Source organism: Talpa occidentalis, unplaced genomic scaffold (assembly GCF_014898055.3).
Source record: "Talpa occidentalis isolate TD23 unplaced genomic scaffold, MPIMG_talOcc4v2.1 talOcc4.17, whole genome shotgun sequence".
NCBI lineage: Eukaryota > Metazoa > Chordata > Mammalia > Eulipotyphla > Talpidae > Talpa > Talpa occidentalis.
This window is the reverse complement of record NW_023601754.1, coordinates 10,441,189-10,465,735: the sequence shown is the minus strand read 5'-3', so window position 1 is coordinate 10,465,735 and position 24,547 is coordinate 10,441,189. Positions and strand designations below refer to the sequence as shown.

The window sequence follows — 24,547 nt, the reverse complement described above, 5'->3', positions numbered from 1 at the left end:
CTTAATATTGCGGCTATTTTTACGAAGATATTCTTAGCTGCTGCCGACTGCTGTCTGGGATAGATTTTTTTAAAGTTTGACAAACTGAATTCTGCTGGGAAGAGCAGCCGGTGCTTACTCTAAATACTGCATCCTCTTTAGAAAAAATGTCAGTCATGAGGAAAGGCATCTACTTCTGAGTTTGGAAAAAGTAGCTAAACAGGCCCTGGGGCCATAGTATCTTCACTATGGTTGTGGGCATGGGACCTCACACAGTCAGCATCAGTTCTCTCTTTAATGTCAGTTATTCATCATGAGCCTGTGGAGGCCCAAACAAGAGCTCTCTGCGGGGACAGTCTAAGTTGAGGAGCACCCTACATCACAAAGACAATCTGCCGGAAGCCACGGCTTGAGTACTTCCACCCAAGGCGTCTCTTACATCACTTCATTTGCTAGCATGACACGGAGAGAAAATCAGGAAAGGGCCAGTAAAGATAAAATTAATTTATTTGCCCTTACAACTTCGTGGGCCGCACTGGGGCTCCACGGTCCTGTGAGCATGCCCTCAGCAGCGGGCTGGGGAGTCCAGGTCCCTGGAGCGCTGGCTCCCTTGTCCAGAGCCACCGCGAGCTGGGTCCCTCCTGACCCCATCATCCTGCTCCCACATGCAAGGAGTACACAGGTCCACCGGCACCGGACCCATGCCTGCCTCGGGCACTGAGGCCAGGGCCCGGTGGGTGGTTGTGGCTCTGTCTGATCCCTGTGGGCCTGGGTGGGTGGGTGAGTGGCAGGGCAGGCAGGAGGGTGTGGTTCAATGCAGAGAGCTGTTGTTCTGCTCTTCAAAGGCCATCTTGCCCAGGAGCTGGCTGTCCAATTCTACCCCACTCACAGGCAGCTGGAAGAAGTTCATTTCGGCTGCCAAGGCTGCCATGGCAGAAGGGTCCTGGCCAAACTGAGCTCTTAACATCATGTCCATTTTCTCCAGCCTCCTCTTGAGCCGCTTGGCCTCCCGCTCCCGGATGAGCCGGGCCTGCCGCTTCTCTGGGGTTTCATTAGCACGCTTCAGCCTCATGGCTTCCCGATCCCGCTGCAACCTGCGTGCTCGCTGCTCATCTGTCTCCTGCATGCGCTGCAGGCGCTTGGCCTCGCGGTCCCTCATGCGCCTCACCTCCCGCTCCTCGGGGGTCTCATTGTCCCGCCGGCTCTTCTTGGCCGTGCGCTCCCGTTCTAGTCGCTGCAGCCGTACTTCCAAAGGCTCATTCTGTCGACGTAGTGCCCACTTGCGTACACTGGGGGTCTGGGCTTCCAGCAACTTACGGTAGGCAGCACAGTTGTTGCACACGAGCAGAATCCCAGCAGGGTACACTGGAGGACTAAAGGCAATGTCCTTCCCCTCAGCACTGGAGGGACCCTCACTGTGAGCTGGGGGCAGAGATTCCAAATTAAGTACTTCAGGAAGTTTCTCGCTGGAAAGCAAAAGTTTTGAACGATTAGTGTCTCCTGGCAAGGCTCAGATATCCAGCCCTGACTTGCTAGTCCTACCAGGTCATTTGCTCCAAGCCCTTAGAGTGAGTATGAGGGTGTGGGAGACCTCTTCTGCCTCTCCAGCCCTCACCTTTCTTCGTGCAAGGGTGTCCACCTGGATCTAGACTTAAAGCGCCTCTGGATCTAGACGCTGAGCCGGCTGCACAGCCAGTCACCACAACCCAGACAGAATCAGACAAGACGTTTTCAGAGGCGCCAGAGGGAAGGTGTCTGCAGGAGCTTGCGGGGAAGTCCTGCCAGGCAAGAAGGCAGTCCTCCTTGAGGTAAAGCCTCCTGTTCCTCTGGCTGACTCTGCCTGGCACATGAGGCAAATGGGACTAGGGCATTCACGACATTCACACAGTTCCAGTCTTCCTGGAGCACAATGGAGACTGTCTTCTGATCAGGGTCCTCTCAGCACCCTCTAACTTCTTTCTCCATGCTTTATCCTGAATGTCCTTGGACTTCCCCACATCTTTCCCAAGTGAAAATATTTCTCTGATAGGGAAAGGAATGAGAATGCATCTCCCTTTGGGGATATGTCCAGGGACAGGCACATTTCTTAGCGCATCATTACTTGTGGTTCCCCAAAGTCAAGAGCTGGTGACCTCTGCACTAACTCTCTCTAGCCTTTGCTTCTGCTTTGAAAGCAGAACCCACGCCCAGCCGTTTGTTTTTTGCACAAGAGGGTTAGGTGACCGACTAACCTGTTAAACGTGGCATGGCTGGTGAAACGGGCTCCGCACACAGCACAGTTAGAACGCTGGTCCTCTGAGTGGATTAGGAGGTGACGCCCCAATGACCCCGGGGAGCTAAGAGCCCGGCCGCAGACAGGACACATGTAGCTCTTGGCACTCACCACTGCTGCAGTGTGCTGTAAAACAGAGCCTTGATCTGTCTACTCATGCTACTCCAGAGCAATCTGTACCCACTTAGAAAGTACTTTCTAGAAAACATCCTCTTTTTCTTATTCTCAGAACAAGAGACTTGCAATTACTCCTCTGTTTGACAGCTAGAAAAGTAAGAGTCTCTTGACCAGGCCATTCCAACCCTTGCTCAGATTTCATCAGTTTGAGTTCTGACTACATTCTTGGGCACGTGGCTGACTTGAGCAACAGTGGGGAGCTGGAGCCAGAGCCTGAGAAGAATTCATGCTAGGAATCATTTCTGTCTGCCTGCCTCATGCTGTGTGGGTACTAATGCATGTTAAGGAAGCAACGTAGCTCAAGTCTAAAGCTGGCTGAGGAGACTGGAATCCAAATGGTATTTAAGTATCCTGCCTTTCCTTCCATCTTTTGCAAATGATCTTCCAAATAAATAGGTTTCATGAACCACCCATCTGTATGATAAAATTCAGGCTGCCAGGTATGCCGATACCTTTGCAACAGAGATCACAAAGCATAGGTGCTCTACAACTGGATCCATCAGGGGAAAAACCCTTTGAAAGTGTCTTATTCTGATCCCCCTGTTAATATTATCTTCCCCAGCATTTAGCAAACATTTATATTAGCTTATTTTTTCTACTTTAAAACAAAGCCCTCGGGCCTCCCCGGTGGCGCAGCGGTTGAGCGCTGGGTTGTGAAGTTGCCCACAGCCTCTGCAGCACTGGTTTGATCCCCTGCCGCCGGGCGAGGGTCCCGCATGGCGCGCAGACCTCTCCTGCCGCCCGCTGCTCCCCTCAGCAGTGTACTTCGGTCCTTCTGCCTGTTCTGCTCCCCGCTCTGGCTCTGGTGAATTCTCTCACCCTCCCGCGCTTCTGACTGTACCCAGTGCTTGTATAAATAAATAAATCTTAAAAAAAAAAAAAAACAAAGCCTTCGTTATTAATAGATGTTAGTTTCTATTTCACTATTTAAATTATGCATTACATAATTTGGGGAAAAAAATGATGCTTCGTTTTCATTGTGTCTGGGGACGCAGAACATATTTACCCAACATATCCTACTTATTCTTTAAAATGTTCTGAGGCTTGAAGTGGAATCTTCATAGGAGCAACAGCCGACGCTTCCTTTGGAAGCAAGAGACAAAGGCCAGAGCCGGCACGTGTTCCGGAACACCCAGCTCCCAGCCCTACCTGGTACACGTGAGCGATCAGCTGCTCCCGACTCCCGCAGTCGAGCTGGCAGAGCGGACACTGGCAGAGTCCAAGCAAGGGGTCAGAATTCAAATTCTCTGTGACCTGCAATTCACCAGGGAGGCAGTTCATTAAGACTGTACAGCAGCCTCTTTCTACCGCTCACAAGGGCAGCCCAGTAAGAGGGTGCACCTGATGTTGCCTTGGTCCTAGGTTCCTGGAGACTGACGGAAAGCTAGAGGAGGGGTTCCCTTATGACCTCCCACCACAAGGCAGGGATCACCCCAAGGAGCACCTCTGCTTCTTTCCTTAGGTAAACTCTGTGGAGGGAGCATAAGCTGCCCTCCTGCCACGCTTCCTGCAGATGTACTCAGGAAACTACTCAGAAGGTAGCACCTCATGTCACACTGATTAGATCTGCAGGTGCGCTCAGAGGACAGCTCAGGAAGTCAGTGAGCGCTTTTGCAAAGGTGGATATTCTGTCTGGAAGGAGGTGGGAGCGGCAGGAAGGAAAGCTGTGCTTGCATGTGGTGATGTGTGGGAAGGAGAGCTGCGTGTGAGAGCTGGCTATCTGGGGCTGTGCAGCCAGGGAGGTGTCCCAGGAAGGCCCAGATGATGCATATGCAGAGGTGGGCATCACAGCAGAGTAGAGGTGAAGAGGGTTCCCAGGCCCAGGAGCCATTTGTCACTTGCCTCATGCTCTACCACTTCGTTCCCACCAACAGGCTGCTCTGCATTTTCTAACTCTTTTTCCACTTTGATCACCCCTCCATCTTCCTCTGATGTGTGGGAAGAGACTTCATCTTGTGTGGTCTCCTCTTCATCAGCCTCACTGTCACCTGGAATACACAAATTGGTCACTTGTTCTGATTTTTGCATACATGCATCTTGAGATGCTTTCCACCCTAGAGTTTGCAGCTGTAATGGAAACATTTTCAGATCTTTCATAATATAGCTTGTATCAGTGCTTCGCTGGGCACAAATCATGTTAAGTTGAAGCCAGCTACAGCTTTGCTTATAATGCACATATACACTAAAGAGAAAACTGAGACAAAACTGCACTGGAAAATGGTTATTGACTCCTGTACATTATTGCAAAAATAATCCTTCATAAGCATTTTCCAAATATCTCACACTTGAAATGACACCTCCCACACACCTCATACCGTGCGCATCCCCACGGCACACCGCCTCTGACTTACCGACACTTCTTACTGATTGCATTACCTTACTTGCTTTTCTCCATAACCCACTACCCAATTTCTCCATGGCATCACAAATACTACTCTGAGTCCTACTAATCTGTTCTTTCTCAACAAGCCCAAGACACACGTAGAGACTAACACCAAGATTTTCTTTCCTCTTTTTAACAAATAAGTTATTTAAAAATTATGTCACTTTATAGGGAAAGGGCTCAAGTTCCCTGGAAAAATCAGCTGCACAGCCACTGATCTCAGGCAGTTTGCAGTGATATTTGACTTGCTGTGCTTCTACTCTGCTAGTAACTCAACATTTTAGATTAATTTCACTGTTTCTGTTGGTTCTTCGCATCCTCTGATAACTGAGTATATATTATGTGAAGCAGTCCATTCTTGACTTTAGAACAAAATATAATTTCTTGTGACAAAGCTAAGGCCTGAGTTTGTGTCAGGATGGGTGCAGGATGTGGCTGCGGGGCGTTCCATGGACAGGGGATCTGCAAGGTCTGTGTAAACTCATTTTTTCCTCTACTACTTAATAGGAAAAAAATGATTTAAAAAAAAAAAACACGATAACAAAGGTAGCTCTTTGTGAAAGAAAAAAAGATGCCAATACTTTGAAGATCACGAGAGGAGGTTGTCAGACTCCAGCCCCAGCTGGGCCCCACTACCCAGACTGGGGACCTGAACGCAGGAGACATATGGGTAGTCTCATGTCACCCACCTCAGCAATGAGGGGCTGGAGCAGATAGGACCAGGCCAGGTCTCCTCATCGGCTTACTGGGGATCTTTGTAGACTTAGCCCAAGATAATACTGTATCAGATACATTTTTGTGATTTATCAAAACTCAAAATATATCTCACTATCACAAGTATTTTTTTTTAATGCTAACATTTAATTTTTTTTCTAAAGACTGTTATTTATTTATACATACAAGAGCTGAGGTACAGGCCAGAGGTGCGGGGGGCGGGGGTAAGAGGATTCACCAGAGACAGACAAGAGTAGGGAACAGAATAGGCGGATTGACCGAAATACACGGCTGAGGGGAACAGCAGGCAAGACAGGAGAGGTCTGCTGCGCCACGTTAGGTTAGCTCCCTGGCCGGCTGGGGTTCGAACTTGTGTTATACTTCAGTGGCTGCGGATAGCTTCATAGTGCTGCGACTTAACCCCTTGCGCCACCAGGGAGACCCCCATCACAAGTATTTTTTATAAATAAGTATGCCACCTGGAAGAATGATGAATCTTTTCTAGAATGGAGATCTATTAGACTTTTTATTTGCCGCCATTCCTACCTGTTACTCAAAGTGGTGGTGCCCACAGATTTCCTAGAAATGTTTGGGTGCATTTTTCTGTACCTGAGCAATTAGTTGCTAAATTTATTTTTTGTTGCTAAATTATTAGTTTGAGTGGAAACTTCAGTTCCTAGAAGGTTATGGAATTCTCTTTGTTTTTCCTCAACCTCAAATGTGGAGAAAAATCAGAAATGTCACTCTGAAGTGACAGTAATAATAACCAACCAGCAGGTGGATGAGATTAGTAAAGATGTGGGGCCTATATTAGGAAATAATCCATCTCAAAATGTATTTGTTCAGGCAGGCCATGGAACAGACAGTCATGATGCTTAGCCATTTACCAGCCAATGTCTTATCAATCTCTTAACCACAGGGATCTACTTAGGACTTGGTGTGGGAAGACCTCAATCTTAGCATTTTATATGCTGTATAATCTCATTTGTAAGCAAATCCTCTCATGTAACAATAACATTGTGTCCTCAAGCAAGAATGTCAGTAATGTTACTCTTACATTATATTAATTAAGGATAAACAGAACGTAGGAGATAGGGATTTTTTTTTTCCTTTGACCTAACACAGGGGCTGCTTTATTCAATTTATTCCCTATCTGTGTAGGCCACTGCACCAAGTATTGCAGTCCAGGAGTTAGAAAAACATGCCAAACTTGTCCCCTTTCTCTGGAAAGGGGACACCTTAGCAGAGCTTAGGGAACACTGAGGATCCGCAAGTCTCCTTCTTCATGTCTTCCTCCCAACCCCATGCACAATCCCCAGAGCACACACACTCTGATAATGCTTCTCCCATTGCCCTGAGTCATTACCAGAAGGTGCAGAACTCACTGCTACTGGAGTCCTGATCTCTTAGTTGCTGGATAGCTTGTCGCTGACTGCCAAGGTCTCCAGGAAAATCAGTTTTCATCATCGCCTGGCGGGCTTGCTCTTCTAGCCCAGCAAATACTTGATCCCCTGGTGGTCACAAGGTAAAATAGTCAGGCCATCAGCTGGGCAGCATATCCCCCAGACAAGCTGGTTGGAAAATCACACCATTCAAAGGTAGGGGACAGGCAGATGCCCTGGGGTGGGGTCATTCATCTCCAAGTCACTTGCTGCCTCCAACAGCTACTGGTCTTGCTTCTCTTACTGGGCAGTAAGCCAGATGCTGCAGAAAGCATCACTTGCTTCTTTTAAATCTTTCTAATCTTTACTCCTTATCTTTTACTCCTTTCAAAAGGTAAACATTGCTACTTCACAAATTAAACCTTAGATTCTCAACTCCATTTATAACTTTCCATCAGGATTGGGGAGACAAAGGCAAAGTGATGGGAAGAAGATAGGGCAGGAAACAATCCAGGCACAATCTCTGAATCCTTTAATCTTTTCTTAAGATTTTATTTTGATATATTACAAACTCTGAATCTTAGTGTACTATCATTATGGGCCTGACTCAACATCTATCTCTGACCGTAAGCAAATACTTCAAATAAATGATGTCCTTCATCCGCTCTGTTTCTAAAACATGCCTGGAAGTTATTTCTTGACTCTAATACCTATTAGAATTTGCCATAAGTAAGTCAACAACTGGTTAAATAAGGGATTAAAAAGAGAACAGATAGTATATGAACTCATTTTTGCTGAGGAACAAAAATGCCAAACATGCCAACTATTTTGCAACAAATAGCATTTCACCTTAGTGAACTGGTCCCATGTGGGGTTTTGTTTTGTATTTTGTTTTTGATATGGAGTGTCCAAAAGCCCTGGCTATGTCCTGATTATGTATTCTGACAAATGCTCTCTGGGACCTGCATGGTTACTCGAGAGTTAACATTTAAATGGTCTTTTATTTCCAAGAGGCCAGGCATAAGGAGAAAAGAGAATTAGGTTTCTCGAGGTTTCCATTATCTCAGTCAGACTGGAAACTGCAGTCCCCATTCTCCAGCCACCAAGAGAGAATAATAAAAAGCCCTAGTGAAATGTTTCACAATAGACTAGGTGCTTTCTTACTCAAGAGAGAAAGAAAACTAAACAGGTTCAGGTTCCAAGACAGGATACAATGATGTAGGAAGAACAACTGCTCAGTTGACCCAAAGTACTAGTTCTTAGGGTAATGAAAGAGTTATGTGAAGCAGACTTAGTATCATTCACCGAGGCTTCATTTAGCTAACAGTCATTGAGCACCTACCATAGGCTAAGTGCTCCACACTAATAATAGTTACTATTTAGCACTTCTTACTTCCAGGCTCTATGTTAATGCTTTATAGCTGTAACCTCTCTGCAAAACTCTGGTAGGTATTACTACTCCTATCTCAGGAGAAAACTAAGGTCTAAAGTAGAACTAAGTATTCAAATCTAGGTCTGTCCTACTCTGATACCCATATATTTTTTAAAAGATTTATTTTTATTTATTTATGCATATAAGAACTGGGTTGTAGGCCAGAGGTGTGGGGTGGGTGTGGGGTGTGTGAGAGGCTTCACCAGAGACAGAGTGGGGAGCAGAACAGGCAGATCTACTGAAACACACTGCTAAGGGGCGCAGTGGGCAGGACAGGAGAGGTCTGCTGCACCATGTGGGTCAGCTCCCTGGCCGAGGATCAAACTCAGACTGAAATTACCTATATTTACTTGCCATTATTGCCATGGCCAATGAGAAGACAACCTTTCAAGACAACGCATGTTCGGGCCTCCCCAGTGGCACAGCAGTTGAGCGCTGGGTTGTGAAGCTGCCTGAAGCCTCTGTGGGCCGGTTCGATCCCCGGCTGCTCCCCGGCCACCGGAGGAGGGTGCCACATGGCGCGCAGACCTCTCCTGGCGCCCACTGCTCCCCTCAGCAGTGTACTTCAGTCCTTCTGCCTGCTCTGCTCCCCACTCTGGCTCTGGTGAATTCTCTCACCCTCCCGCACTTCTGACTGTACCCAGTGCTTGTATAAATAAATAAATAAATCTTTAAGGAAAAAAAAAAAAAAAACAACGCAGGATCAGTAGTACAATAAGCTATATAGTGCCTAGCATACAGTATGTTTTTAATAAATTTTAGTTCTCTTATTTTAACTCCTTGACTAATCTATCTGTTCTAGTAGCAAATAAATAGAAGATCCTCAGAGACCAGCACCTCTCAGTGTCTTTTCTTCTCTGGTCAGGCTCAGCCCATCACCTGAGCAGCGTGCATGGCTCCCAGTTTGAACACATCACTGAAAACAGCCCGTCCCTGGGGCCTGCTTCTTGGCAAAGCTGAACATTTCTGTTCACCACCCAGAGCCTGCAAAGTCCCACCCACTCCATCACAGTACAAAGCCCACTAGCTTGACTCTGGGAACTACGTTTCTGCAGCTATGGATGTGTGGTTCCCTCTCCTGCATGGCTGGCTTATCCATCTGTTTTCTGGCTCCAACACCAACCCATCCTGGGTTTGACTCTGGTAGAGGAGATGCAGCTGATGGAGGCATGCCAGGCGGATGCAGGCACGGGGCATGCCGGCCTACACTGGCTCCCCTGGCCTTACCACAATCATGCCATCATCCCCACCAGCTACCTTCCTCAAGTCTAACCAGACTCTCTTGGCTTTTACAGGTAACTTTTACAGGTGAATGCCCATTTTCTATTACTTTTCCTTTTGGGGTCTGTGTCTTTTATCAATATTCATCTTCAACCAGTAGGAGAAGACAATCCGCCTAAGCCTCTGTTGGAGTACCTATGTCAGAGAGACTATTTTTCTTACTAATCCTTACATTCAAGCCCACTAAATTTTACTGTTTTAGCAGCAATTTCTAAATCTTTTCTAAGTCACTCACCTTCAGATTAAGCATATATCCATATCCACGTATTCCAGAATATACTCCTAGAAGCAGCTACCTTTTCAATAAATTTTAGTCTAATTTTTTAGTCTAAATTTTAGTCTAGATTTTTTCCTTAAAAAAAAAAATCTTTAATGTTATACTACTGAGTTCTCTTCAAATGTTGTACTTTATTCAGTCAGTTTCCACAACAGGCAACTATTTGTCTCTTTTATATGCATTTTGAAGAGGATGCTTACTCCCCCAATTCATAGAAAATTATCTGGTTATCTCAAATCTGCACAGATATATTCATGTTATTTTATTTTATTTTTAAAGAATGTTTATGCATACAAGAACTGGGGTACAGGCCAGAGGTGCAGGGGTGAGAGGATTCACCAGCGACACAGTGGGGAACAGAACAGGCAGAGTGACTGAAATACACTGCTGAGGGGACGAGTGGGCAAGTCAGGAGAGATCTGCTACGCCATGTGGGTTGCTTCCTGGCTGGCTGGGGGATTGCACTCGTGCTGCAGAGGCTGCAGACAATTTATAGGTTGTGTCTTAACCCTTGTACCACCAGGGAGGCCCTAATGTTATTTTAATAAGGCACTTTTAAATATTATTTTATGAGTAGTGCTAAAAGTAGTGAGGGATAGACAGGAAACCTATACCCATGTAAGTTTACGGTCTGATTACTGAGGTAAAACATGTATATGAGACCACTGAGAAGCAATGTGAGGTGACAGCACACCCCTGGCCTCCTGCTTCCAGTCTGTCTCATGTGAGCCATCCCACATGATGCTCTGCAGTCTCCAAACACTGCATTCTAAATGTCACTCCACTTCCCCTTCTTAAAAACCTTCAGGAGCTCCTTACAGTCTACAGAATGAAGTTGGAACTTGGTTTGGCATTCAGACCTCTACAGTGTAGGGATGAAAACCTCCACCCTCATAGCCTGTGACTCTGGACAAATGAAACTTCTACTTCCTCACCTTCTGAATTTATCACTTGCATTCCTTCTTGTGATCTTTGCTTATATTATTTTCCCTGCCTGATTTTACCTCTCCCTTCTTCTTTTTTTTAAACAATGTTTAACAACCTGTTTTCCACGGCTCGATTCAAGTTCATGGCCTAGGGCCTCTTCCATCAAGTATTCCCTTACTACCTTAGTTCATGGAGCTCTGACCCCCCTCCTTTTAGCTTCTGTAGAACACAAAGTGTGCAGCATTCCTGTTTGGCACTTAGCATATGCTATCTTGTATTTGTATATATGGTGGTTATTAGATATGAATATGCAATTAATAGTTACAAAAAATTATTATATCTCTGTGGTTATGTTGTAGTCATACACCCCCCCACACGCACATCCTTATACTGCTTTATAGCTCTGACATCTAGTACAAAGTTTGTACAGAGTGGGTATCCGGTAAACGTTTGTTAATGTAAATACTGAGGCTGAATCAATTCCTAACATAAGTTTCTAACACCTGAAGCAGCCAGACACATTTTAAATCCATCATGTTCCACACCTTTAACCCTTGTTTTCTTTGCAACCATTGTGAACCTCTCACTTTGATTCAGATTATTCTTCCATTCCAACCCTCAGTGTTCCCAAGTTCTAGAAGACTGAGCACAGTACTCACAGTGAACTTTATTTGGATTTGTCTGTTTCCGACGGGACATGTTTCCCTGATCCTACAGTTCTGGCCTTTCCCAGTTTCACGACTGGATACGTTATTGCCTCCTTGCAAGGTGCTGACCTGTAATAAAAAGGATATCCTTAGCACATGTCATTTTACCCAGAAGTTACATAAAATTCAAAACTTAAAAAAACAGTTATTGAGCAAACAACATTTATAACAAATAATGAAAGAAAAAAAAAATCTCTAGTACATCAAGGTCCCAAGAAATTTAAGAGGGGACTCCTTCAGAGGATTCAGAGAATTCCACTCTAAATCCATCTGTGGAATCCACAATACTATTAAGTGATCATGATTAAGGACACAGAATAGAAAAGGAAGCAAAGAATCCAGGCAGCCAGCATCAGTAGCACAGTGGGTTCAAAGGGATAACCCACAGGAATTGCAAAAAGGAAGCTAAAGAGGGTGCAGTTAGCCATCCTGGAAGTTAGCCCCTGCCATCTGCACCAATGGAAGCCTCCAGACATTTTCTCAAGAATTTATTTCGCCTAGCAGTGACAAAGGCATCAGATGCCTGTGAGACAGGAAATGTCTCAAAACTCTTAGTCCTCTATAAATAAAGACATTATGGGAACTAGATAGAGTATCTAGTGATGCGGGCACAGCGCTGGGCACTGTGGATGATGGGTACTAGAGCACACCAGACTTCTAACGTTGAGGATGGGCTACACCAGAAGATCCAGATGCTATCAACACGGCCAAGTACTACTTCAATACCCCAATGGGAAACATCAAACTGGCCCTGTTCACCTGCTCTGGCGCAGCGGTCAAAGTTAGTAACTTTAGTGCCTCTTCTCAACCCAGCCTCTACATAGCAAAGAAATCAGTGGGAACAACAACAACAACAAAAAAGGTCCCTCAACAAGAAATGCTGCAGAGATATGTACCTGCTTCCATGAAGCAGGAGGGAACAGATACTTAAGCCTGGAGGTTCCTGGTTAGTTATAACTTTCCCAGCAGTAAGTGTTGTTATAGAGTCTGAAATGAAGTAGTAGCAAAAGCTGTGAAATTTTCTTTGAAAGAGAAAGTGAATGAATAGACACAGATTAAAACAAGATACCTTTTCCTATCAAAGATAAGAATATAGATGTGGTCACCCTCCAAATTTTCTTTCAGTTCCTGCCTTTCCCAGTTGTATTCACATTGAATAAGCAAACATAAAATTAAAGCTAACTGCCTTAAGAGGCACCACGAGAAGCTAGTACTAGCAGCTATATACTTTGCACTCCAGTTAGTGAAGACTCAACTCCTGTAATGCCAACCTCTATGTAGATAGAAAGGACCTCAGACCTGTAATCAGACCCTGCCTTCCCTTACCAAAAGAAAGAAACCGCAAATGGCAAAGACAGGCCTCCACAGGAAGTGGCAAAGGAAGCAGCTTTCAGGCAGTCTTCTATCATATCTGCATATCAAACAGTCCTTTTTCAGACCTTTAATTAAAAAAAAAAAACACACAAAACTCCAAATGTATACAGTAAAAACCACTTTTAACTATTTAGAGGATGTAGCTGAGCACTAATACTTCTAAATTGAGTCTGTATAGATCAGTTGTGTCATTATTTCATTAACGGAAGTAGTGAATGGTATCTACACCTTTTGGATATTTTCCTATAAGTGTGTGAATCATAATGTAGAAAGTTGAATAACACGCAGGCTATCATTTTTTTTCTAAAATTTACTGAGCTGCGCCACTTCTAGCATAAGGAAAAATAAAATCTTTACTATTCTTTAAATTTTGTCATAAAGATCAGACATTGAAACCTTGAGATAAAGGTAGCAAAGCTCTTTCTAAAAGAAGGCCAAATAATTTGAGACAGGCTCTATTCAGATCATCTCGGTGAAATAACAGCTCCACACTAAAGCTACAAGTGGGAAAATAGATGAGCGTCTGTTTATTTGAATCAGCAGCGTCCCCTGCATCTCACGAGCCTCCTAGTGGCCACATGGGGGAACTGACCAGATGGTACCCAATGGCGCTTAACACCTGAGGGATGTTAAGGGAAAAATACATACTCTCCCCTCCCTCAACAAACGAAAACATGTGGGGGTCACGGCTTCTTGAACATAGTAATAAAATAAATACATAAATAAACAAATAGCACTGGAACAACACTCTTGACCGCTCAGCAAGATCTTAGAGGTAAGACAATTTTACAGGCAGTAAAAGCCATTAAAATCCACCCATACATAGCCCTAAAGGTCACTCATTCACTTTCACTTTTAACACTGCCTCGGAAACCAACACAAAAATGTAAATGGATAAGCGGCCTGAATATCATCACCTGGAAGAAAAAACGGGCTGGGAAGAGAGAGAGGTAAACTGTGAGACTGAGGTCTACATGGGATTCTATTCTAAAAAAAAAAAAAAAGAAAAATTTATTTTACTTATTTTATGCATACAAGAGTGGGGGTGAAGGCCAGAGATGTGGGGGTCTGTGTGTGTGAGAGAGAGCGAGGATTCACCAGAGACAGAGCGGGGAACACAACAGGCAGACTGATGAAATACGCTGCTGAGGGGAGCAGCAGGCGAGCCAGGAGAGGGCTGCCGCGCCATCTGGGTTAGCTCCCAGGGTGGGGATCGAACTCCTGCTGCGGACAGATAGTTTCGCAGTGCTGAGACTTAACCCCTCGCGCCACCAGGGAGGCCCGGGATTCTATTTTTAAAGGACGGCAGCTTCGTCGTCTGAGTCCTCGGGTGAGGGGGCCGACGACTCCCCTTAACACGCCCCTGCTCTCCCACAGGTGTGAGGCTGCAGCTTCCAGGGCGCACCACAGACTTTAGCAAGACAGAAAAACCAAAAAACCGAAAAAAAAAAAAAAAAAAAAAAAAACCACACAAAAACCTGGTGAAATCCAAGCTTTAAGAAAAGAGGGTGCACTCCACCTCCAGCTCCGGTGCAGTTCCCACGAAGCAAGTAAACTCGCCCGAACCCGGCTGTGTATCTGCCGACAGGAGAGGACACGGAGGCCGGTCACGCCGCGGCCTCGCCGCTCCGCCCGCGCCCCCCTCCGCCGGGTCCCGGCGCGCGCATCACCCGCCCCGGCGCCCCCCGCCCCTCGGCCGGGGCACAGGTGGGTCCCCCGGAGCCCTCAGACCGGGGCAAGGGTCCTCCGAGGCGCCTCAGACCGACCCTCAGGCGACGCCGACTTCCCAGTCCCCTAAATTTAGCCGCCGCTCCGCGCGCGCCTCCCACGCCCCCGCCCCGCCAGCTCCGCCCGAGCCTGTCAGACGCCGCCGGCCCGGCCCGGCCCACGCGGAGGCGCCGACCCCGCGCCCGGACCCCGCGGGCCGGGCGGGGAACGGCGGGGAACGGGCGGGGAACGGCGGGGAACGGGCGGTGCGGGCCCGCGGGCCGGCCTCGTCCCGGGCCCGCGCGGGGAGGCGGGCAGGGGTGCCCCGCCGCCAGGCCGGCGCGCCCGGCCCCCTCCCCAGGCGCGCAGACAAAAGGACCGACACCCCGCGGCCGCGAGAGGGGCGCGCAGCCCCGGCACCCCGCGCCGGGCCCGCGGGGAGGGAGCCGGGGTGTCTTTACCCGGCGCCTCGGCGTTCCGCGGCGCTTCGGGTCCCTGGGCCCCGCCTCCGGACAGACGGACCGCCGGACAATGGCCCCGGGCCGCAGCGCGGGCCGGCCGGGCCGGGGCTCTCCGGGACGGCGCCCCGGCGGGCGGACGGCAGGCCCGGGCCGAGCCGGCGACGGGGAGTCGCGGGGCGGCGCTGCGGACGGACAAAGCCAACGGCAGACAGACAGACGGAGGGGAAAAGATGGCGACGCGGGCGGCGGGAGCGCGCAGCTCGCGCACCCGCCGCTCGCGGGGCGCGTGCACGAGCCTCTTCTCCCCCCTCCCCCGTCCCCGGCCGGGCCCCCTCCCCGCTCCCCCGGCGCGCGCCCGGCGGTGGGGGCGGGGCGGGCGGCGGGCGGGGGTCCTGGGGCAGGACTGGAGGGGGCGCCCAATCGCAGACGCCGGGTGGGGGGGGGGGCTGGCGCCCACCCAGCCTCGCCGTGTCCTCGGTCTTCCTCCGCCTCCGTCAGCCCCGCGGCTCCCCGCCCCTCCCCGGGACCTGTGAACTCCACCCGGGCTGTCAGCTCGGATCCGAGTTTCCTACCCACCTTCCAGTCTGGCCGCAGAACCCACATCCCCCAACCGCAGCTCCACCGCAGGCTCCCCTCTCCCTAGGCCAACCGTAGTCACCCCGCCCCGCAGCCGAACCCCCATCCCTCGCTCCCTTCCCGACCCTGCACGGTTTCTGCACCCGCCGAGGCTTTGCGGTGACCAGACCCGGGGCCCGCGGGGCCTGTGTGGGAGGGGCTGAGCTCAGCTGTCAGAATACCCGAGAGGAAAAATCTGCGGGTTTTTTTTTTTTTTTAGGCTTTTATATCGCCACATGATTCTCAATTAATAGAATAACAGTGAGTGGCCTTACACCTGGGGTGACTTGTGGCGCTGGTGCCACTTATGGAGCGCTTGGGGCAACTGAGAGTGATTAGACTGTCTTTCCAATAAGACATCTCCTCCTGTCATCACCCCCTTCCTAATTCTCACTGCTTTCGTTTCCTGCCGTTCATTCTGTCTTCTTGCAGAATGCCTAAGCCTGCGTTTGCACAGGTTGGAGAAGCAGGGAATGTGGTGGTCTGGAATGAAAAGATTCAGCTTTATGTCCCAGCCAAGCCTGTGGAGTTTGGGCAAGTTATTTCCTTATTGTGAGCCCCTGCTTCCTAAGATGTGAAATGGAGAATAAAGTAATAATTCTTGGTCTCTACTCCCATAGGATTATTAAGTAAAATGAGTATCTGAATGCACTGTACAAATATTCCTATGGCCCCATGAAAGCTGAGGTAATGGGAGTACTGATCCTTGTGTGTAAAGTAAAAAGTCCTGGTATTTGCGTAAAGCACTCTTGCAAAATGGCCTTCCCATAAATCCCCAATGAGGTGATATTGTCTGCATCTTGTGTTTAAGATAGAATGGCTGTATTAAAAGATCTTAGTCCTTTGCAATTCTGAGATAGCTTCATTCACTTATTTATTGTGGCTGGGCTATTGAGACAGGCATTGTTATTCTCTAATGTCAGTCAAGGAAACACTGATTTCATTAAATTTTTTAATTCCCAGGTAGCCACATTTTTAGACAATTGTGTGTAAAATACAAGCTGGAATAAACATTGGTTTTTAAACCTAGTAATTTTTTTAATATTTCTTGATGAGTTTTGACTCCTCAAGAGAAATAACAATATGACTTCATTAATTTAAAGTTGGCACTTTCAGCATTAAAGGTGCTAGCAGAGAAAGCTCTAGGAGAGCGCCTCCAGTGAACTGTCTTGGTTTCATCACTAACTTACTGTGCAAAGCTTATTCTATCTCCTTGATTTGCTAATAAAATGGGATCATAATAATGCTATTCCTTACCCAAAGGACACAGAAACATTAATTCCAAAGAGCACCTGCACGCCTATGTTTATAGCAGCACAATTTACAATAACTAAGCTTTGGAATCAACCCAAATGCCCAAAAATAGATGACTGGATCAAGAAGAAGTGGTACATATACACCATGGAATATTACTCAGCAATCAAAAAAGATAAACACATGCAATTTGCAGCAACATGGATGGAGCTGGAAGGGATCATGCTCAGCAAAATAAGCCAGAAAGAAAAAGAAAAATACCCAATGGCCTCACTCATAACAGGAATCTAGAAAACTTAAATAAGGGACCAGGAAAAAGAATAACTATAAGAAAGAAAAAATCAAAATCAACAAACAACTATGAACCAGAGACACACTTTGCGGGGCGAGGGAGGGCGGGGAAAGGAGGGATTGGGGTCAAAATCAGGGGGTTGCAATTGTATGAGGAATATAAAAATAAAAAAAAATAAATTAAAAAAAAATGCTGTTCTTATAAACTTACTGTGCTCTGTTAATACCTCTGAGGTGTGATTTAAGGTTAAACCAGATCACAGAATCATACTGTTAACTTTGCCACTTCAACTGTATTAACTTTCCCCTGAAATATCATCCTAATCTGTTTTTTTATTTATTGGGTTTTACAATGACCTCATTAGAACTTTACAGTAGTAATTGGAGGGTAATTTAAAGACCCTAATTTAAAAAAATTGTATTAAACTATAATTTACATAGCATGAAATTCACCCTTTTAAAGTATAATCCAGTGATTTTTAATATAGTCACATGGTTATGCAATGTAACCACTATCTAATTCCAAAACATTTTTATCACCCCAAAAAGAAATCCTATACCCATTAGCTGTCACTTTCCCCTCTTCCTTCTCCCAGTCCCTGGCAACCACTAGTCTATTTTCTGACTCTCTCTCTCTCTCTCTATCTACACGCAAATATATATTTGCCTGTTTTGGACGGTTCACATTAATAGAATCGTACAATGTTGGGGCCTTTGTGCTCAGTTCCTTTCACTTCCCATAAAGTTGTCAAGGTAAATCCATGCTGTGGCATGCATCAGTACTTCATTACTTTTTATGGCCAAATAATATTCCATTGATATAATAAAGTAAAAATCAAAATCAATAAGCAACTATAAACCAGAGACACACTGAGGGGAGGAGGATAAAAACAAGAGGGGTGGGAATTGCATGGGGACTATAATCTAGATGAAAATGCATACATTGTGCAAAAATGAAAAATGATGTAAAAATATAGAAAATTTAAAAAATAATAATAAAGAAAAAACAAACAAAAATAATATTCCATTGAATGGATATACTGCATTTTACTTCCATTCATCAATTGTTGTATACTTGTGTTGTTCCCACTTTTTGGCAATTTGGAACAATGTTTTTATGAACATTTGTGTACAATTTGAATTGCTGCATCCTATGGTAACTCTATACTTAACTTTTAGAGGAACTGCCAAATTGTTTCCCAAGATATCTGCATTATTTATATTCCTACCAGCAACGTGTTAGGTTTCCATTTTCTTTATATCCTGGCTACTCTTGCTATAGTCTTTTTCATTATAGACCTCACAGTGTGTATAAAGTGCTATCTTACAGTGGCTTTGATTTGCATTTCCCTGACAACTCAGGATGTTGAATATCTTCACATGTGATTATTGACCATTTCGGGAATGTCTATACAAATCCTTTACTTGTTTTAAATTGGGTTATTTTTTCTACTGTTGTGAAGAGTTCCTTTACTTTAATATAGTGGATATGTGACTTGCAAAATTTTTCTTTTGCTGTCTTTTCACTTTGATGATGCACTGAAGTTTTTGATGTACCAAAAGTTTCTGTTGTCTTTTAATGCACCAAAGTTTTATGTATATGAATTTTATTTATTTTTATTTTTTAAAAAAGATTTATTTATTTATTTGTTTGTTTATTTATTTATTTATTTATTTATACAAGCACTGGGTACAGTCAGAAGCGCGGGAGGGTGAGAGAATTCACCAGAGCCAGAGCGGGGAGCAGAGCAGGCAGAAGGACCGAAGTACACTGCTGAGGGGAGCAGCGGGCGGCAGGAGAGGTCTGTGCGCCATGTGGGACCCTCCTCTGGTAGCTGGGGAGCAGCCGGGGATTGAACTGGTGCTGCAGAGGCTGGGGCAGCTTCGCAACCCAGTGCTCAACCGCTGCGCCACCGGGGAGGCCCTATGTATTTTTTCTTTGGTAGCTTGTGACTTAGGTGTTATCTAGGAAGCCATCTTCTAATCCACTGCGATGAAGATTTACACCTATGGCTTCTTTAACGAGTTTTACAGTTTTAGCTCTTATATTTAAGTGTTTGATGCATTTTGAGTTAATTTTTCTATATGGTGCAAGGCAGTAAGTTTCAACTTCATTCTTTTGCATGTAGTTATCCAGTTTTCCCAGAACAATTTGTTAAAAAGTCTATTCTTTTTCCATTAAACTGTATTGGTATCTTTGTTGAGAATCAATTGATCATAAATACATGGGTTTATTTATGGATTTCTCAGTTTTTTGCTGATTTATATGTATATTCTTGATAAGATGTTCATATTTTTAAGGAGATAGTATAAACCTTTGAGTTTATATTTACAATCTATGGTTGTAAGTCTTTATTCCTTTGAATTCACTTATGGAAAATTTTTGTTTTCTAGGGTGTTTACAATGATAATAAATGTCATGAAAGAAACTGATCTGAGACCTCTTAATTTCTGTATATCACCCCTATTCACAGTAAATTGTATTTTAATACATTTCTCTTTTCTGTATTGATTAAACTCAATATATACTAATTAAAGCTAAAACTAGGATTCAAATTATTATGGAAATATCTTCAAAGTCAATGATGTTGATTTTTAAGATCTGCTCCTGTTGACCCTGGATTGGTCACTTTACTGCTCTAAAGTTCACTTTCCCCCTATTAAAACTAATAATCACTTCTTACCTATTCCTGCTTCGTAGGAATGTTGTGAGCCTCAATGGGGATGATGTGCTTTTAAGTACCCTGTAAGATGAAATGCATTACAGTTATTTGTCTATAGCTTTAATTAATGCTATTAATAAACTCCAGAGGTAGGGCATCCCTGGTGATGCAAGGGGTTAAGCACAGCATGGTGAAGCTATCCATAGCCTCTGCATCCTGGGGCAGCCAGAGAGATACCCACATGGCGCAGCAGACCTCTCCTGCCTCGCCCGCTGCTCCCCTCAGCAGTGTATTTCAGTCAGTCTGCCTGTTGTGTTCCCCACTCTGTCTCTGGTGAATCCTCTCACCCCCCCCCACACCTCTGACCTGTACCCCAGTTCTTATATGCATACATAAATAAATCTTTTTAAAAAATAAACTCCAGAGGTACTCTAAAATATTATCTTAATTTTTTTTTCCTAGGCTTTGGGAAGATGTCCAGAGCAGTCCCTATTTTATTTCTGAAGTCTACAAATTTCTTCTCAAAAGGACCAGATAGTAAATATTTTAGGCTTTGTGGGCAATGTAAGAGTTCTAGCACATATTCTCCTTCTCTTCATTTTGTTTTGTTTTCACAACCTATTAACAAAGTAAAAACCAATCTTAGCTAGTGGAGCTATACAAAACCAGGCTGATTTTGACCTGCAGGCCTGTTAAGAACTCATACTCTGTTGGGTTCCAACACCATGTCAGGTTTTAGTTACAGCCATTCATTATAAACACACACACACACACACACACACACACAAATGAGTTACTGGTTAGTTAGGCAAAGAAATGCTATGGGTTAATTTTTATCCTAACAGCAAAACAGGATTTTCAAGTAAATAGTGTGAGTCAAGTTTGTATTTTGGATTATGTTTAGCTTCTGAATGAAACTGGTCTGTTCAACCAGGGACAGAGACAATGTTTTAGATAACTGCCTGGTTGTGGGACAATTCACAGTAGATAAAATATAGGATTTAAATATTCAGGATAGGACACAGGGGCTGATTGCTGAGTTCAAGCAACTGTTGAGTAGGAAGGAATTTTTCTAAATGTATCGTCATTTCTAACAGAACATGGGCTTAATGACACTTTTCACCTGTCTTTACTCTGAACAAGGTTGCACTAATGTCAGATTCCAAAAGTTATCTAAACATACTGTGCCACTGAGAGCATGAGGAAATAGAAACTCCTACATTGCTGGTGATAGTATAAATTGATACTTCCTCTTTGAAGTGTGATTTGGCAATACTTATTAACATTAAAAATATACCTACTTTCTGTCCCAGTTCTTTTACTTCTGGGAACTTTCCCACTGAGTACAAATCATGCAACTAAATATTTAGTCATTGCAGCATTGTTTCTAGAGCCACAGAGAGATAAAATAACTTGCTCAGAGACACAAGAATCTGGTAATAATGGTTATTGTACTTCTAGAGGGAGGGCCTGAAGGCCTGAAGGTCAGAGGAGGAAGACTTAATTTTCATTGTACATCTTTTTTATTGGTGTGTGTGTGTGTGTGGTTTGCTATGTTTATGAATTACTTTAAGTTTTGGCTTTAAAAGTTTATTTGTACCATTGGGAAAATGGGTAAAAGACTATCAAGAACATACTATTTTACAAGATAGTCCATCTCACTAAAGTTTAAAGATATGCGAACTAAAAATAGTTTCGATTAGCTTCAAAAAGATTAGAAAGATTGATAAGACCTGAAGTTGGGGTATGTGAGGAAATGGACACTCTTACATATTATTACTAGGAAGATAATGGTACTCTTTGGGAGAGAAGCCTAATAATGGGTTGTACTAGTTTGCTAGGACTGCCAGAACGAAGTACCACAAACTGGGGGGGAGGGAGGGCTTAAAAAACAGAAATTTATTATTTCACAGTTCTGGAAGCTAGAAGTCCTAATTCAAGATTCAATAGATTTAGTTTCATTTGAGGCCTGTGAGGAAATATCTGCTCCAAGCCATTCACCTGGATTCTGATGGTTTGCTGGCAATATTTAATTTTTTAAAGATTTATTTATTTATGCATACCAGAACTGGGGTACAGGCCAGAGGTATGGGGGGGGGGTGGGAAGATTCACCAGAGACAGAGTGGGGAACAGAACAGGCAGACTGACTGAAATACACTGCTCAGGGGAGCAGCAGGCGAGGCAGGAGATGTCTGCTGCGTCATGTGGGTCACCTCCCTGGCGGGGGGGATCTAACTCGTGCTGCATATGGCCTCATAGGTTGCGTCCTAACCCCTTGCACCACCAGTGAGGCCCTTGCTGGCAATAGTTAGCTTTTCTTGGCTAGTAGATGCACCACCGTGATCTCTGCTTCATTTTCACATGGTTTTCTGGGTGTGTTTCCAAATTCTATCTTTTCATAGGGACACAGTCCCATACTATATTAGGACCCACCCTAATGATCTCATTTTAACTTTGTTAAAAACCCTGTCTCCAGGGCCTCCCTGGTGGCACAGGTGGTTGAGACCAGCACTGTGAAACTGTCCGCAGCCTCTGAAGTGTGGGTTCAATTCTGGCCGGCCGGGAAGAATCCCACATGGCGCAGCAGACCTCTCTTGTCCAGCCCGCTGTTCCCCTCAGCAATGAATTTCGATTGTCTGCCTGTTCTGCTTCCTTCTCTGTCTCTGGTGAATCCTCTCACCCTCCCGCTCATCTGGCCTGTACCCTGGTTCTTGTATAAATAAATAAATCTTAAAAAAAAAAAGGACCATATGTCCATATAAAGTCACATTCTGAGATTCTGGGGTTCAAGAACTTCAAAATACGAATTTGGGGAGGATACAATTCGACCCACAATTCAACATGGGTATCAAAGTTTTAAATATGCATAACCTCTGACTTAGTAATGCCACCATTGGCATTAAAAAAGAATCTGAAAGTCTGCACACATATTCTTAGAAGGGTATTCACCATACCACATGACATTATTATTTTTTTTTGTGTGTGGGACCCTCGCCAGCAGCTGGGGAACGAACCTGCGCTGCAGAGGCTGCGGGCAGCCTCTCAGCCCAGCACTTAACCACTGCGCCACCAGGGGAGGCCCACCACATGACATTATTGGAATCAACTGAAATATGAATAAGGGATTGGCTAAATAATCCTGTGCCTATATAATAGAATACTCTATTTCCATTGTTAAAGATGATGTGGATCTATATATATTAACATATCCAGAATATATTAAGCGTAAAAAGCACATTTACTGAACAGAGTTCCTATTATTATCCTTGTTGTATTTGCTAAAAGATAAACAAAATTTTGGAATAATACATTCAAAAAATTAATGTTTTGGAGAATGCTACCCAGGCCTTTCATCTCATTAAACCTTACATATAATTGGGCCTCCCCGGTGGCTCAGTGGTTGAGCGCTGGGTTGCGAAGCTGCCCGCGCCCTCCATGGCGCCGGTTCGATCCCTGGCTGCTCCCCGGCCACCGAAGGAGGGTCCCACATGGCGCGCAGAACCCTCCTGCTGCCCGCTGCTCCCCTCAGCAGTGTACTTCGGTCCTTCTGCCTGCTCTGCTCCCCGCTCTGGCTCTGGTGAATTCTCTCACCCTCCCTCCCGCACTTCTGACTGTACCCAGTGCATGTATAAACAAAACAAACAAACAAACCAGCAAACAGATAAATAAAGCATGCCTCTATTGAAAAAAAAAAATTAAAAAAAAAATTTGAAAGTGAACTTTAAAAGTGAACTTTAAAAAACAAAATCTCAATGCAATTTCCATGTTTAACAAAATAACAATTCTTCGCTTGTTTGGTATCATAATACTGGACCATAACCTAATTTCCCAAATTGCCTCAAACATGTCTTTTATAGTTAAATTGTTTAAATAAGCTTCACACACACATTACACTTGGTTAATATGTGTCTACGCTTTTTAAATTCGAGCAAGACACCCTCACTAAAAACAAACAAACAAACAAACAAACCCATTATCTTAGTGCGGAACAGACTCAATTGCTACACTCACACACTGACCGAAACCAGACCCTCGAAAGGAACCCAACACTGTATATTCTGAGGTTCCGAAATCTAGTTTTATTTAGAAATACTGCAAGTGGTTAAAAAGACACAGTATTTCTAAATGCGTATAAACCACACACCGCTCCATCCTTGTAAAACCTCCCCCCATCACAAAGTAGCGAACCACGATCTGGTCACAGAAGACAAGTTGTCTACACGGGAGGGGAGGGCGGGGTGGGTAGGCGGCCCCTTCCAACGCTGTGCTGAGGAAAGGGTTTTCAAGTTTTTTTTTTTTTTTTTTTTTAAGGTTTATTTTTATGCATACAGGAGCTGGGTACAGGCCATAGGTGTAGGGGGTGAGAGAATTCACCAGAGACAGAGTGGGGAACAGAACAGGTAGATCTACTGAAGTACACTGCTGAGGGGAGCAGCGGGCGAGGCAGGAGAGGTCTGCCAAGCCATGGGGGTAGCTCCCTGGGCGGGGGATCGAACTCGTGCTGCAGAGGCAGCAAACAGCTTCACAGGTTGCATCTTAACCCCCTGCGCCACCAGGGCGGCCTGAAAAGGGTTTTCAAGTTTTAGAAACAAAGGTGACCAAATGAAAAAGTTTCCTGAGCCCCGCGCCAAGGGTGAGTCCCCGAGCACG

The 24,547-nt window shown here is 45.1% G+C and overlaps 2 protein-coding genes across 7 annotated transcripts in view; both read right to left on the bottom strand.

Annotated features, from left to right (window-relative positions):
- Positions 1–465: 465 nt before the first annotated feature.
- On the bottom strand, positions 466–15,349 carry ZNF821 (zinc finger protein 821). 6 transcript variants are annotated; one of them, XM_037516062.1, is made up of 9 exons: positions 15,074–15,341; positions 14,425–14,483; positions 12,858–12,970; positions 11,484–11,600; positions 6,911–7,036; positions 4,271–4,416; positions 3,578–3,682; positions 2,211–2,377; positions 466–1,445 (listed from the first exon to the last, which is right to left on the bottom strand). In XM_037516062.1, the coding sequence occupies exons 4-9, from the start codon at positions 11,521–11,523 to the stop codon at positions 791–793; spliced, it is 1,239 nt and encodes a 412-aa protein (XP_037371959.1). In that variant the 5' UTR covers positions 11,524–11,600; positions 12,858–12,970; positions 14,425–14,483; positions 15,074–15,341; the 3' UTR covers positions 466–790. The 6 variants fall into 6 exon arrangements, with proteins under 6 accessions (XP_037371959.1, XP_037371961.1, XP_037371962.1 ...); XM_037516064.2 differs by lacking the exon at positions 15,074–15,341 and adding an exon at positions 14,672–14,721; XM_037516065.2 differs by lacking the exon at positions 15,074–15,341 and adding an exon at positions 14,637–14,676.
- Positions 15,350–19,909: 4,560 nt separating this feature from the next.
- PKD1L3 (polycystin 1 like 3, transient receptor potential channel interacting) overlaps positions 19,910–24,547 on the bottom strand; it is a 77,539-nt gene continuing 72,901 nt past the window's right edge. The window contains exon 35 of the transcript XR_008552415.1: positions 19,910–19,977. The gene's annotated coding sequence lies outside the window, so the exon portion shown is untranslated. The remainder of the gene's footprint in view (positions 19,978–24,547) is intronic.

Bases quoted from the DNA above. Each gene is read 5' to 3' on its own strand.
- ZNF821 (XM_037516063.1), bottom strand. From the start codon at position 11,523: ATGTCCCGTCGGAAACAGACAAATCCAAATAAAGTTCACT. The intron at 3,683-4,270 runs GCAAGTGACAAA...GGTGAATTGCAG, and splicing joins ACGAAGTGGTAGAGCATGAG to GTCACAGAGAATTTGAATTC. The intron at 2,378-3,577 runs GTAGGGCTGGGA...TCTGTTTTACAG, and splicing joins TGATCGCTCACGTGTACCAG to CACACTGCAGCAGTGGTGAG.